Consider the following 16,329-nt stretch of genomic DNA (forward strand, 5'->3'; position numbering starts at 1 on the left):
TTTCTACGAACATTATTGCTAAGGATTGTCTTATTGCATTGGAGTCACACTGGGTTAAATATGTACACTTGGGTTTTAAGGGGTATTTATTATTTTCTTCTTTTTTTTTGGGTTGTATGGAAGCCCCAAACGCAATTTCATTGTTCTTGACAATGACAATAAATAAATAAATACTAAATACTAAAAAATACTCTTGTCCGACAGAAAAAGCTTGGCCGACATTGGGTCATGCAATAGGACAATGATCCCAATCACACACTTACAGATCTACAACAGACGTGCTGCAAAGCAAGTTCAATTCAACATCCTTCCACCACTATGAGAATGAGGTAAGAGCTGTTTTAACTGATTTGCAATCCTAACCCATGTTGCTATGGTTTTTTGAGAGAGAAGAAGCTTTCTCCTGGCAACACCAACTAGCAATAGTCTCTTGCAACTTGGGGATGAGGGGAAAGAGAAGTGTTAAGAGAGGACCACAAAGAGACAACAAATAAACTTCAGAGATTAGACAAAGCTTGATAACATCCAATAATTGAAACATCAATTGCAGTTTATACTTGCCATTGTCATGTTTGCACACCAAAAGTGATATTATATCTACTAGCCAGCAGTGTTTTCTGGTGTTGTTTTGGCTTTTGGCACACGTTCCAGATGCCATTTTTCTAAGATTTTTGTGTCTGAGTACAACAACCTCAGTTTTATCTTAGTTTAATTGGAAAATTAGAGCTTATGCAGGTCTTATGTTGTTATGACATCTCTGCAGTTTATGGATGGATGCTATACCTTCGGATGATACTGCCTAAGGGAAGCATGTATGTTGTAAACAAATTTGGTCTTAGCACAAAACCCTGTGGAACTCCATAATTACCCTTAGTGTGGGAAGAGTACACAAAGGGATCGGACAACCAATGTCGTGATATAATAGATGTAATACTATTGACAGAATAATTGATCTCTGTGGGAGTAGAGTTCAAGTATCTGCTCTGCACTCCATTGGCACATGGCATTGAAGAAAATAGCAGTGAAGGAAAAGAAAAAAGAGGGAAGCGGAGAAGAAATGTTTAGTGCATCACGTTAACTCCCGCCAGCAGCCTCAGCCTATAGCAGCTAAACTAAATAATGGTACAGGTTCACCTTTGAGAAACTCTAGGAACCACAAATAAGCCTGCAGTCTGGGAGAGAAGTGCTCTTTTAGATTAATGATAATAGGATGGTAATTTGCATATGATCTTTTTTTTCCTACCAGTTAGTAAAAACTGCTGTGTTTTGGATCCAGTGAAGACTTCTTAGGGAATCTTTGGAATCAGTTAATAAGGAATTATGGTAGTTCAGCCTAGAAGTAACAAAAGCATGAACTACTTTTTGGTATCACTCTGAAATAGGATATTTCTAATCTTGATTTGTTGCAGAAAAAATATGATGAAAGAAGGCATTCCTAGACATTTGTTTAACTGAGTCCAGGTCGAAAATGACTCCAAGATTCCTCACAGTATTACTCGAGCCTAAGGTAATACCTTCCACACGAAGCATCTAGTCAAACACAATTTTGTCTTGTACTTTTAGGGCCAAATACAATAACCTCAGTTTTGCCCCAATTTAAAAGGAAAAATTACACTGTATTCAAGACTTTACATCTTTAAGACATACCTGCAGTGTATTAGGGCATTATCTACACAGCAGTGAGATGACCTTTTTTTCAAGAATCTGTCAGATAAATTAAATTCTGAAGTCTAGCAGGATACGCACAGAGAAGACTTTATTGTCATACACTGTAGATCATTAGTAACAATCAGTGGTGCTATTCCTGTCCTATGATGTAATCTAAATACTGAAATTCTTCAAATAAATCTTTCCTCTGCAAATGATCACACAGCTGATTTACAACTCCTTCGAGAACTTTTGAAATCAAAGTTAGTTTAGAGATCTATAGTTAGCTAAGGAAGCTAAATTAAGTAAAAACTTTTTAAGTAATTCTGTAATTTCAGAATTCCAGCCACTTTGTGGTATGTAACCTGTTACTAAACATAGTAAGTCTTGCAGGGATAGTATCCAATAGACATGTTGATGATTTGAAAACTATCTCTACCTCAGAGAGACCAATAGGTGTAAAGCGGTCTAAATAAATATCAGCAGGATTACTGAAGTTGTACTTCACAGTTTATCCAGAACTTTGAGTGATTACTGTGTGTTTGCTTATAACCACTTGATTTGATTTTGCAGAAAGCACTTTTGATAGACTATAATCTTCAAAAATTGACCACAGAGATCTTCCAGCATACAGTGTGAAGGGAAGGGGGATTTAAGTTTATGAATCTCTTGAATTTAGGAGGGAAAATGCTCGTCCAGTCAGCAGAGGCTTAATGCAGCTTTTGAAACCTCCGTTAGGCTGACATGAGCTTCAGTGGGACTCAAATGCAGATATAAAGCTGCTGATCCAGGCTCAGCAGAGGAGACAACCCACGAAAAGTGACTTCAGTTAGCAGAAAACAGCATGAAAGTGAAGTGTGATTTAGTCCAACTTGAAAACAAACTCCCTTTAGCCCTGCACAAGGTATTTCTTATATAATGATCTCAGTGTCTGAGAAGATAAACTTCATTTAACAGTCATCAAGAAGCAGAAATGTTGCTTGCGGAGCTGGAATATAAAATAAGTCAGCGTTTTGATGATAGAGCTTCATAAGAGCTGTGATGTTTGATACGAAATCATTATCTTGCCATGCTTTGATGTCAGCTCACATTCAGCAGTGGTGCCATCTCTTTGAAGCATTTCAGTTTTAACTAGAACAAAGCAAGGATCATTACTGCAGTGCTAATTCACTGTACTCCTGATTCTGTGGCTGATGCTAATGAGATTTTTGTTCTTGTTTCTCCAGGGACTATCCACGTGGATGTGCATGACAGTGTGTTCTCAAACCTGAAAATATGGTAGCTCACATTGCGTCACAGGACAGTCTTGGAGTGTTTCATTGTTTGGGCTTTTTAAATTTGATTTTATGTTGTTATATTGAAACCTTTAAAGAGTCCTTTACAGACCCATGGTTAATGACTTCAAAATGTATAGAACATAAATTCCTGCATTTATGTGGTACCTGTGGCTCAGGAGCTAGATGGCTTGTTCCCTACACACACCCCTGTGGGTGGTCTTCTATCCCTCAAGCTCGGGTCCTCCACCAGAGGCCTGAGAGCTTGAGGTTTCTGTGCAGTCTCTTTGCTGTTCCTAGGACCGCGCTCTTTTGGACAGAGATTTCAGATGTTGGTCCTGAGGTCTGCCACTCGCCTAGCTGGGGGGTCACTGCACCGAGTGCTGATTACCACTGGGACCACTGTTACCTTCACCCTCCACATCTTCTTGAGCTCTTCTGTAAACCCTTGGTACTTCTCCAGCTTCTCGTGTTCCTTCTTCCTGATGTTGCTGTTATTTGGTTTTGCTACACATTAACATGCCCATATTCTTCTGCTTGTCCACTACTATGCCCAGTTAGCCATCACCAGTTTGTCCGTCAGTTTGTATGCCCTGCCTGCTAGCATCTTGCACCCTTTACGCATCTTTACGCAGCCTGCACCTGGGGTCTTGCCTGGTGTGGTAGACCCCAGCCTCTATGGATCTTGTGCTCAGAGCTCGTGTGCTGCCATGATTAGTGCCTCTGTGCTGTCTTTCAGTCCTGTGTGTGTGTGTGTGTGTGTGTGTGTGTGTGTGTGAACTTTGTATGAATTGAATTAAATGTTAACCACTGTTAACATTCAAAACTGGGCTGAACATCCTATATTGTAGCTGGTGGACGTAACACATAATACATTTGAGTTAAATGATTTAAGTTGGGGGAAAAAAGATTTTGTTGATGATCATCTTGACATTTATTTTACTAAAATTCAATTTGCATTCTTTCTATTGCTTGCTAATAACTGCTATATTGATTGGGAGAATTAATTTCTGTTTATAAAAGATACAGTGGTTTCAAAATTTTCATTTTTATTCCGCTTTTGCCTACTTCATACAGAACACCCACCCCCTCCCCTTCATGAAACACCTATAGGAGACTACACAAAAATAGCATCCATGGTAGAGCTCCAAGGGAAAACTCACTTTGGCATAACCTTAAACAGGCTGTTCATGTCATTCCAAAATTTCGCACAGCAAATTGTAAATGACTCATTCCCATGTATCCCAAACTTGGTTAGCAGTTCCTGCTGTCAAAGGTGGCACAACCAGCTATTAGTTTATTAGTTGTAGGGACAATTACTTTAAACACAGATCCAGGTAAGTTTGGATGACTGCTGGAAACTGACATCCCTCTTGTCAGCCTACAGCCTGTCTGAGCTTCCTCAACACCTCCTCTGGACTGAGAGAAGAGTCCACTTTGATGACTTTGTCTCTGGACCTGGACCCCTAAAAAATACAGACGAAAGGACTTAAACGATATATGATACAATGGGATAAAACTTTGCTCACCCTAAAAAAAGAACCTTCTTACTGTGACAGTGCACCATCATGAAGCCACAGAATGAATGACAATGACAATTTGGCCCAATTTGGCAGCTTAAAGGTTTAGGAGCACAAAAAACAAAGTCAGTGTCACTCCTCTATATGGTCCCTGCTGCATATTTAGATCTAATAATAAGGTATCTATATAAAACATATATTGTGTAATACATTTACATTTTCAAAGTACACATGTGTACTTTTGGGTACAAAGTTAATTTACACCCCTGGAGCTGACACCATTTAAAATTCTCAGTGCATAGGACAAGTCACACTACAGTAATGGCTGTTTAGTGTTACGACCACTATCGAGCTCGTTCTTCAAACCCTACCATACCCACAACATGCAATCTCTGCAGTGAAGCCCCCAACAGACAGTAACAGTGACACAGTGCCATCTACTGCTGCCTGCTTACAGCTGCTTACACATACTCAATGCAGTATAGAATGTGAATACTGTGGTGTAAAAAGTGTTTTTGCCCTTCCTGATTTGCTATTTTTTGTATGCTTGTCACACTTAAATGTTTCAGATCATCAAACAAATCTAAATATTAGAAAAACATAACAAGTAAACACAAAGTGCAGTGATTTCTCCCTAAACCTAATAACTGGTGCAGCAACAACTTTATCAACAACTCCCTTAACAGCAACAACTGCAATCGAGCGTTTGTGGTAACTGGCAATGAGTGTCTTACGGCGCTGTGGAGGGGTTTTGGCCCACTCATCTTTGCAGAATTTTTGTAATTCAGTCACATTGGAGGAGTCCTGAGGCAGCAAAACAGCCCCAGACTATCCCACTACCACCACCATATTTTACTGCTGGTATGATGTTCCTTTTCTGAAATGATGTGTCAGTCTGATGTCAGATGTCATGGGATGCACACCTTCCAAAATGTTTACCCTTTGTGTCATCAGTCCACAGAATATTTTCCCAAAAGTCCTCAGGATCATCAAGATGTTTTCTGGCTAAGGTGAGATAAGCCTTTGTGTTCTCTTTGGTCAGTGGTATTTTTTTCTTTGAACACTCCCATGGATGCCATTTTTGCACAGTCTCTTTCTTACTGTTGAACAATGAACACTGACCTGAGCCTGCAGTTCTTTAATGTTATTCTGAGTTCTTTTGTGTTGTCGATGTGCTCTTGGAGTAATTTTGGTAGGCTGGCCACTCCTAGGAAGCTTCACCACTGTTTCATGTTTTCGCCATTTGTGTATAATGGCTGTCACTGTTGTTCACTGGAGTCCCAAAGCCTTAGAAGTGGCTTTGTAACCCTTTCCTGATATATGTCAGTGACTTTGTGTCTCAGGTGTTTCTTTAGATCGTAGCATGATGTGTTGCTTTTTGAGATCCTTTAGCCTGCTTCATTTTGTCAAACAGGTTCCATTTAGTTGATTTCTTAATTCAACAGGTCTGCCATTAATCAGGCCTGAGTCTGTTTAGTGAAACTGAACTCAGCTTTCAAAATCACAGCTAAGTCATCATTTAAATAGTTTAAATTACTTTTTCCACACATGACCAGATAGGTTTGGATAACCTTTCTCCATTAATCAATTAAATCACCATTTAAAAACTACATTTTGTATGTACTTAGGTTGTCTTTGTCTAATATTAAAATGTGTTTGATCATCTGAAACATGTAAGTGTGACAAATATGCAAAACACTAAGAAATCAGGAAGGGGGCAAACACTTTTTCACACCACTGTATGTAGTGAGATATGTACATGAGTGACGGTTTAAGTAAATATTAAGTGAGAAATGCTTAGTGACAAATGTCAATGTATACAGAAATACTCAAATGTGTACTGAGATTGCACCAAGATTCCACTTATAAGTTTCAGCAACCTTGTCCAGACACACGTGACTTTTCTTCAGGCCCAGAACCTCAGCCAGGTAGCGAATAAGCTCAGCATTGGCCTCTCCATCTGTAGGTGGTGCTGAGATGGCAACACTTACTGCCTCTGTAGAAACTTCTGAAAGCATGGCAGAAGAGATAGCAGTGTGATTTGTGTTTCACTTTGTTCATATCAACAATTCTGTTATACAAACACCTGTGATGCTGCTGTGTTTGGAGCCGGGCTTTGCATGAACTCTTATGGTTACAGCACCACTTTTGTCTTTGGTTACTGGACCACAGGCTTCTGCTACGGCCGCTCCTCCACAACCTGCCAGCTGTTCTTTCACCTGGTTTAACAGCACAAAAGAGCTTAAGTCAAACATTACTGGCTCTTTACATTCATTTTCTACCTTTAAGTCATCTTACAGTAAAACAATTGGGAATCTAGAAATAGCTTACACCATAAGTAACACACTTGACAAAATCTTCAACCTTCCTTTTTGATTTTTCCTGCAGATCATATGAGCTTTCTAAGCTTATAGGGGAGTTTGTTCACAAGTGTTTTTATAGTAGTGACATTATCCAAGTCTCTCATGCAGCTGATACCAGACATTGCATTTAAATATCCTGTTAGGAACATTACAAAAGACTATAACACACCACCATCTTCTAGCTTCATTATTTGCCAGTCTTGATGCATGCTGAATCATCCAGGTACAGAAATCCAAAAAAGTGGATTCTGTTCATCTGGACGTAGCGTTTTCAGTGGGAGAAACATTTCATAACTCATCCAAGTGACTTCTTCAGTCTGAGCTGACTGCAGGTTTCCCCATCAATCTTGTAACAGATTTCAAGTTTTACACTTTTACTACTGTTTACGTTCACTGCTGCCACATTGGATCAGTAACACGGGGTTGGTGGAGCTGCTCCTTCTTTCAGAGTTGGTAATTCTAGCTGTTGGGACTGGAAACTCAGAAATTCCATTCTAATCTGGAGTAAGTGGAGTAAGTGTGCTATCACCACACAGCTGTGGAGAAGTGTTTCTATGGCGACTAAAGACAGTAAAATGAAGAGGAGTGAAAACCCCTGCTGTCTGCATCAGGTAGAGAAACAGAAAGGATAGAAGACTAGAAATTCAATCTCAGAGAAAAGCTTACCACGTGAAAACTAGAAGTTGTATAAGAAGTATTCTGTGGGAGCAGCAGCAGCAACTTCCCAAGTACAAAATACACATTTTTCACTTCTCCAGTGTGTATTATAAGGACACAGTTCCAATATACATGTTCAACAGACAGACAATAGACAGCATGTTCTTCTTCTTTTCATCCTAAATATGGGAGCTGTTCTACCTTTTTGGGTATTTGTCTGTTCATGAATTAGTAAAAACAAAAAACAAAACCTACTTTTGTAAGGGTTGAATACTACGACTAATACTACTAATACTACTAATAATACTAATAATAATACTAATAATAATAAGAAGAAGATATTGTGACTTAATGCTGTTGCACTGGCACACTTAATAACAAAGGTCGCAACAAACGAAGAAGCCCTGCACTCAATCTTTAAACTCCTTAAAATTCAAATCAAACTGTTTGGACCTTTAGCATAAACAATGTCCATCAAAAAGATGGTTGAAAGAAGTACTTACTTTACTTTAATTGACTCATATCAATGAGAAAATGAAGTTAAAAAAAAAAATCTATATACACAAAAGTGGAATAACCGCTCTTACCTTTTTGGGCATTTGTCTGTTTCTGGAGTAGTGCCTTCTGTGCAGGGCGACACCGGGCAGAGGGGCTCTGTACCGGCAGCTGAGCACCAGCACAAGGTTGGGTAACGTTACAGCCTTTAAAGTGACAGATCTAGCCTGCTGCAGAGACGGTATAAATTTAACACGGTAAAGACAAGCTACGGCAAGACCTGAACAGGAAAACATCTACCGGCTACCTGTTAGCTTGCTAGCTTTTTGATGAATTTCCGGTTTTCAAAATAAATTCTTCCGCTTATCACAATCTTAAATGAGTTGTTATAAATGATAATAAATATATAGATTTTTTTATACTTACATTTTCTGCTACTTATCAAAGAAATGCATAATGGGGCTAGTTGGCTTACAAATGTAAGCATTTAATTCATACCAGAGCCAGAGAACACATTTATTTAATAGACTTGCATATTTTAGCAAAAATAAATAATATTTTAAAAAAGTACGGGGTGGTGCGACACATACGTCCTGTCTTGCTCTTCCTTCCTGCAGCACAATCTGTGCTCGTGTGTAATGGAGGAACAGGAGTGACAAAATGATTTAATTAAATACGCCATTAAATAATTAAATGTTTCATTAATTAATTAACATTTGAATTTGTTAATTAAATAAATAGTTCAATAATGAATTAAATGCCCATTCATTTCATCTAAATGCAAATTCACTTCATTAAATAAAATATATTTATTTATTTCTAATGTTATCTAATTAATGACACATTTAATTAATTATTTATTTATTTGCTAGTTGCCAGGGAATCAAAACCTTTATCCTTAGAGATTTTGGGGGGGCTCCCATTAAATGTAGTTTCTTTCTTTCTTTCCTTTTTTTTTTAACCACACATGGCTGAGTGCTGAACAGGGGTGAGTGCTTGATGAGATTGGGAAGAAACAGGAAGAACCCCCCAGTAGAACCAGAGTCAGGGAGGGGCAGTGGGGGTTGAGGGTGAGGGGAGGAACACTATCTGAACACTGTTACAGAGGCTATAAGAGATAGCTTATCAAGCATTATTGTATCCTAATTGCCCCTTGGGGATAAATAAAGTCTCTCTGATTCTGATTCTGACTCTGATCCAAGTTATCAACTCCATTCTTAGTGCCTCACAGTCTGTCTTTTTTAAAGCTTGATGTTTGATATTTGCACTTTATTGATCAGGCTGCCGCCACAATGGCTCTCATATAGGCTCCTGATTCTGACCCAACTGTCTCTGTCTCTTGGTCTGTTATTTTTAACCAGTTTGAACCTGTGAATCTGGCGTTCATATAGAATGTAATTCAACATATTGAGCCTTCGGGTTCTCCCCATGATGTTGTTCCTCTTCATCTCTCAGAGGCTCTGTATAGTTTAGTGCAGTTGGTTATTGCCATTATTAATATCAGTTTGTGTTCTGGTTTGGTCCCTTCAAACTTTAAACATGCAACAAAGCAAAACCTGGCTCGACCAAACAGTGCAGTAGTTAAATCTAGCTTCTTTCATTTAAGGCGGCTGGCAAAGTTGAATCCTCTTTTATGATGTCTGGGCTGGATTACTGTAATCCACTTTATATTGAAGTTAGCCAGTCTTCCGTCTTACTTTTGTTCAAAGTCTCACTGAGTGTCTTTTGACAAGAACATGTAAAATTGAGCAGCTCTTGCCCCACCTTACCTTCGAGCTGCTTTAGCCTGACACTCTTGTCCAAGCTCTTAGGTCATCTGACCAGTACATATACAGAAATCTAAGCAGAACCTCAGAGTGTACAAAGCATTCTCTATTGCTGCCCCTAAGTTACAAGGGGCAATAAATAAATTGCTTTTGCACAACAATAACTTGTGTTGCCCATCTTTAAAAGTCATCTTAAAACACAGTTATAATTTTTGTCTTGAGATATTGACTTTATTACTATGTGTATGATGTTATGACCTTATTTTTATTGTATTATAGTTGATTGTTTTTGTTTTTAGTGTTTTGAAGATGTTTTTAATTGATGTTTTTGCGTTTTTATCATTTTCCTTAATTCTCTATTTAGCACTACAATACATTTTGATATGTCAGGAAATAAAATTGGCATTGCAGGCACTAACACTATTCCCTCACAGCAAAGGTCCTTTGTCAGAGGTTGGGGCGTAGCAGTCAGCTTTACATCAGCATCCTTTCTTGCTGATTAATATTTACTTTAGTCTGCTTAAGCTGTAAAAGTGAACAGTCACTGTTTGGTGGACGAGGCCAATCTAATCCAATTAAATCTGCTGTACTGTGCCAGACCAGGAAGATCAATCTTGTAAATTCCATCCTTCTGGATCCAGTTCATGAAGTAATTTGCTGGGTCATTGACTGAGGCTCTTATTAAAATCTGTCCTACTTAATAAGAAAGCCTTTAAGCATTTTATTTTAAATGGAATGACCACGAAGTATTCTAACAAGTTTTAGGGAAAGACCTTATTACTTTACCTTTAACTTGTCCAGTTACTTTTGAAGCTAAGAAAGTAGTGAACTGTATAAAAATGGCTGTAATTCCTAATATCATAAAAAATGCAATAGTCCTCCAGTCCACATACTGAAGTATCTCGAGTGAAGATTGTGAACGCTGAGTTGCCCCCAATGCATCCATAAGAGTGAAAATGTGTGTGTAAAACTTAGAAAGGCTGCATCACACTCATCTGATCAAAAATAAGTGATCAGTGTATCCAAAAGCACAAAGATTCGCAACATAGATTTAAAATTCTAACTGGGTAGCCACCAGCTAGTATTGAAGCTGCCAACTCTACAATCCTCCACCTCAGGAAGAGCATAATGGGGCTATTATGCTTGCTATATTGCCTGTGTCGCACATCAATTTTGACATCACATCATGTGTTGTGTGACAAAATCACATTTTGTAATCTGGCTTTGTGTCCGCTGAAGCTGGGTTGAAGACAGATGTGTATGATCGAGTCAGCTTTGACCAACTTTTTAATGATATTCCAGTGCAGAGACAGGAACATACAGATACACAGAACGAGATGTTGGAAAAGTTTGAAAATTTGAAAAAACTTAATTACGGCAGGTAAACTACGGCCTAAGATTCCAGCATCTAACTTTTAAACACCTGTATTCAGACTACTCATCTGCTTAATCTTTGAGCTATGCAAACCACCCTAATACCCATCAATAATTTATTTGGGCACATCCAGATATAACTGACTAAAATTGTTCTTCAATCCATGAAATGTTATTTAGTTTAGCAGTTTAGGTGTGTTGGACAGGAGTTTTTTTTTTTTTTTTTTTTTTATGTGCTTCCTGCTTCTACAGTGTGGTTGACTGCCTCAAAAATGACATTCATGTCATCACCATTACACAGGATTAAGGACATTCCCCATTGCCTGAATACATACTTATTTGTGAACATATTTTGCTTTTGATTTTTGATGTTCTGACTTCAAATCAAACCGATGGCCCCTTATGAGCAAGCATTCATGACAGTAGGAGGGAAAAACTCTCTGTTAACACGAAGAAACCTCCAGGAAAACCAGGCTCAGGGAGATCAGCTATATCCAGCAAATGGCTGAGGGTGAGGGGAGGGATACAATATAAAAGACACACTGTGGAAGAAAGCCAGAGACTAATAATAACTAATCATTAAATGCAGAGTGGTGTATAAACACTAAGTGAATCAAGAAAAGAGGAGTGGAAGAAACACTCCTAATGAGCCCGATTGCAACAACTAAACGTTAATGAAAAAGAAAATTTTACCAGTATAGGAGAAATATGCTCTCTCTTTTTTGCCCTGTCAGTATTCTCGCTCCAGCATTTTGGAACAAATAAAGGTTTTTCACAGTTTTTAGGACAACTACAATAGTCCAGTGTAGAAGTAATAAATGCATGAACTAGTTTTTCAGGATCTCTCTGAGATGGGATGCTTCTAATTTTAGAGCAATGCACAAATGCATGAAAGCACCTGCATATTTGCACATTGAAGTACATATCTTGGTAAAAAAAACAAAACAACAACCAGTGACTCAAAGATTCCTCACAGTGTTGCTGGAGGCCAAGTTAATGTCATCAGAGTAAATACATTTGTCTGAAAATCACAAAACTGCAAAAATAACTGCAATACAATACAGCTCTCTGACTTCCCTGAACAGGGCACTAATGTTCATGGTCTTTAGGCTCAACATAGCAGAAGCATGCAGAACATCCAACTACCTTGTGGTACATTTCATGATTTCCGACAGTAATATCGATAAAATCCATTCACGATTTTTCCATAGTTTCATCTAGATCTGGGTCAGAGAATGGCCATGTCTGTCTCTTTCTTTTCCTTGTCCTCCTTAATCTTGTGCTTCCTTCATTACTTAATCATGATGCTTAAATGCATAATGATAGCAGTGCTTTAGTAGCCGAGTAGGGAAGCAAAGAAAGAAAGAAAAAGAAACGAATTATGATTCATGGTTGTAAAGCTGCAGGACTTTCACATCATCACAGAGAAAACATCTTATCAAGCATCTCACACTAAGTCAACACAACTATCACATCACCTCCTCCTCCCTGTCTCCATTTCCTTTTTCACTGGCCACCCATATGCCACTTTCAAAACCCCCTCCATGCCCATCCCTTTTCCCATCCCCAGCCCACGCCCCAGCCCTTGCTCTCCCCTTTTGATGAATAAATGGCGTCTTCGTGTGTGTATTGTACAACAGAGGTGGACTGTACCACTGTGAATGTGGCGGGAGGCTTCAGGGAGGAGTGCTGCAGTGAGAGGAGAGGAAGAAGGAGGAGACGGGGCAGCTAGTAAAATCCCTCCCAGCCCTAATCCCTCAGTCGTGCCTGTGTATGTTGATGCTCTTTACATTTTTAGGGCAAAAAGACTAGACTAGATTTTTTCAGGCTACAAGTGAATTTTAAAGAAAGATCTGGTGTGTGACTGGGAGCTTCAACTCGTTTTGTCCTGGTAAGAGAAGTCATTTTTCTGAATGTTTCTTTATGTTATTGACTTAGATTGGAAGAGCTTTACGTTTTGTTCATTTTAAAAAGTAAGATTTCCAAATATAGAAATTTTCAACTGAGGTTTGGACTAAAAAATACCGTAGCAATCTTTTTAAAATGTTTTTATTGCATTTAATATGAAATATTACAATTATCCTCTTCTTGGTATAGTTATTTTTCTTTCAGATAAACTGAAACACAATCACTTACAGTACTCCTTCAAATTCCAGACTGAGCAGCACAAACACTCTATTTATTTCATAATTTGTATGTAAAATATGTGCATGTACTACATGACACCACCTTGTGGCTTTGGACTGTTTTAAATGCTCAGTGTCAGTACAAAGTTATCAAATATTGTTTTCAAGCTTGGTTTGCATTGGTTATACATAAGCTATACAGGTGCAACACACATACACAGACATCCTCTAATTAGTGCTAACAAGGAAACTAATAAGATACTAGAATTTTACTATATATATATATATATATATATATATATATATGTATGTGTGTGTGTGTGTATATATATATATATATGTGTGTGTGTGTGTGTATATATATATATATGTGTGTGTGTGTGTGTATATATATATATGTGTGTGTGTGTGTGTATATATATATATATATGTGTGTGTGTATATATATATATGTGTGTGTGTGTGTGTGTGTATATATATATATACACACACACATATACATACATACACACACACAGTACAGAAACATCTGTGCCAAGTATGGCCTGGAAGTCACGAGGTCTAAATGGGAGACGCCCCTATGGTGGTGAAGAACGGCTGAGCTAAGATCCTGTGGGACTTCCAAAATGGTGGTGGCTAACCAACCGGATATAGTGGTGGTAGACAAATGGAAGAAGATGGCCATAGTGATAGATGTAGCGAACCGAATGACAGCAACATCAGGAAGAAGGAACACGAGAAGCTAGAGAAGTACCAAGGGCTCAGAGAAGAGCTTGAGAAGATGTGGAGGGTTAAGGTAACAGTGGTCCCAGTGGTAATCGGAGCACTAGGTGCAGTCACTCCCAAGCTAGGCGAGTGGCTCCAGCAGATCACAGGAACAACATCCGAGATCTCTGTCCAAAAGAGCGCAGTCCTAGGAACAGCTAAGATACCCTGCAGGACCCTCTAGCTCTCAGGCCTCTGGTAGAGGACCTGAGAGGTAGAGAGTCCTGCATAAAGAAGGACCCTCTAGAAGGATAAAGACTGCTTGCAGGGACGAGCGGTAGTAGGTAGTAGGAAGTTTTATAATGAGAGAAAAAAAAGAAGTCTGACCCTTAACCTCCTAGGACCTGGCATCCACATACATGGACATCACATTTTGGGTTATTTAGATTAAAATACTCAATTTTTCTCTACATGGGCCTGATATCCACTTACGAGGGCATTATACTGCTACTGTTCTATCAAAATTTTAAACGACTCTCCTCATATGTGGCTCTTATTTTTCTTAAAAACAAAAATAAGGTTGAAAAAAAATCTGGTAATTCTTTGTTTTTACATTCATCGGGTTCCAATATGCCCAAATATCAAAGAGAAATTAAAAATGCATGTCGTGGAAGAGTTCGGGTCTTAGGAGGTTAAAGGAGAAGCATGCAGAAGTAGACACTCTGGGACTTATGATGTAAAAAAAAAACAACCCATAGTAGTAGTAGTAGTGATAATAATAATAATAATAATAATAATAATAATAATAATAATAATAATAATTATAATAATTATAATAATTATAATAATTATAATAATTATAATAATAATGATAATAATGAAATGAATTCCAGCTAGAATTCTGTTTTGCATTAAAACAAGTTTAGTGAATAGCTTATTAAAAATTTGCAATCAATTTTGTGAAGTTGTAATAACATATTCAATAAATATTTAATTTGTGACAGCCTTGTTCAGTTATTTTGAAATCTACAAAAACAAAAAACAAAACAGTGTTTCTATTTCTTTTAAAAATTTAAATGAATGTTTCTCTCTGTGCTTTACTTTCAATTAACTTTATGCAGTTTTTTTGCATACAACTGCCTATGTACATCATCTGCATGCAACATACACAGATTCAAAGTTAAACTTATACACATATATAATGATGCTTATGTGCATAAAAAAGCAGTAATACTGTACATGTAATACTTAGTGATAATAGAGATGTGGGACACCAGTAACAGTTGAAAATTGAGATAAAAATGAAAGTTAGAAGGAAAAAAAGTCTCCTCCGTTTTGAATCAGTAGAGTGTGTTTTACCCAGTCTGTGCTTCTATCTCTCTCCCTCTCTCTCTCTGTGAGTGTGTGTGTGTGTGTGTGTGTGTGTGTAGTGGCTTCCTGCTGTACAAAGACACACGATGCATTATTAATCTGGTGTAAATGACTAGGCTTGATGCTGAAGCTTCCTCTTCAGCTCCCTCTCCTCACATCTGTCATCACAGGTTTGAACATAGCTATGTTTGTGTCTTATCACAGTTAAACAGTTTATATCTTTATTTTGGTTGTCATGATGACAGGATGCTTGCCATGTAAGAGGGATAGCTTCTATATTATATTGTTAGATGCCTCTCCACTGCCCTGAGGGGAAGAGAATTGTGTGTGTTTTCATCCTCTGATCTCAGTTTACAGGAAGTAGAGTGTTTTAGAGGCTTGCATTGTGTTTTCTGCTGACCTTGAAAAGCTACAGAGTGCACACTGAACGTGTGTGTGTGTACACACCATATGATAAAATGGCATGGGTTATTAAATTTTAAATATAAAGACTTGGACGAAAAGGATTACTTGAAGTCAGTGACTGCTGCTTGTTTGTGGGTCTTCTTGTATTTAGTTTGGTTAAAAACTGAAAAACATGCTCTACTGGGTTCAAAACAGTTGGCCACTGAAGAATATATAATTTCTTTCCCTTGAGAAATTCTTGGGTTGCAATTGCAGTAAGCTTTGAGTCATTATCCATTTGTACTGCAAAGCACTGTTTTTGCAGCATTTTGCTGAATCTCACAGAGATAGGTAGGTAGGGCCCATGGCCCTACTCCAGGAAGTAGATTTTGCTAACAACTCTGAGTCTGTTAAACTGGAGATGAGGGAAATTCTGGTTTGGTAAATGGTAAATGGACTGGTTTTTATACTCTCTGAGCACTTAAAGCAACTCATTGCCTCTTGCTTCATTCACCCATTCCCACCCATTTGCACAAGCACTTCCCCCCCCAATGCTCTTTCTCTTTAAGTGCTTTCTAGCTAACATCTTGATACACGTTCAATCATCCACAAACGAGCTAACTTGTCCCGCCAGGACTCCAGGACTG

The 16,329-nt window shown here is 38.2% G+C and overlaps 2 protein-coding genes across 2 annotated transcripts in view; one reads left to right on the plus strand and one right to left on the minus strand.

The window, feature by feature from the left end:
* Positions 1-4,200: 4,200 nt before the first annotated feature.
* On the minus strand, positions 4,201-8,296 carry lg7h15orf40 (linkage group 7 C15orf40 homolog). The gene is made up of 4 exons (XM_004556214.2): positions 8,049-8,296; positions 6,528-6,660; positions 6,322-6,449; positions 4,201-4,387 (listed from the first exon to the last, which is right to left on the minus strand). The coding sequence occupies exons 1-4, from the start codon at positions 8,250-8,252 to the stop codon at positions 4,298-4,300; spliced, it is 555 nt and encodes a 184-aa protein (XP_004556271.1). The 5' UTR covers positions 8,253-8,296; the 3' UTR covers positions 4,201-4,297.
* Positions 8,297-12,815: 4,519 nt separating this feature from the next.
* LOC101470431 (synaptic vesicle glycoprotein 2B) overlaps positions 12,816-16,329 on the plus strand; it is a 48,573-nt gene continuing 45,059 nt past the window's right edge. Inside the window, exon 1 of the mRNA XM_076886177.1 lies at positions 12,816-12,987. The gene's annotated coding sequence lies outside the window, so the exon portion shown is untranslated. The remainder of the gene's footprint in view (positions 12,988-16,329) is intronic.

This window comes from Maylandia zebra, linkage group LG7 (assembly GCF_041146795.1).
Source record: "Maylandia zebra isolate NMK-2024a linkage group LG7, Mzebra_GT3a, whole genome shotgun sequence".
NCBI classification, from domain to species: domain Eukaryota; kingdom Metazoa; phylum Chordata; class Actinopteri; order Cichliformes; family Cichlidae; genus Maylandia; species Maylandia zebra.

What these genes read in the sequence shown, in the direction of transcription:
- lg7h15orf40 (XM_004556214.2), bottom strand. Translation starts at nt 8,252, where the DNA reads ATGTTTTCCTGTTCAGGTCTTGCCGTAGCTTGTCTTTACCGTGTTAAA. An exon ending in ACAGACAAATGCCCAAAAAG is followed by an intron (nt 6,661 to 8,048) that starts GTAAGAGCGGTT and finishes CTGTTAAACCAG; the next exon opens with GTGAAAGAACAGCTGGCAGG. An exon ending in CAAACACAGCAGCATCACAG is followed by an intron (nt 6,450 to 6,527) that starts GTGTTTGTATAA and finishes CCATGCTTTCAG; the next exon opens with AAGTTTCTACAGAGGCAGTA.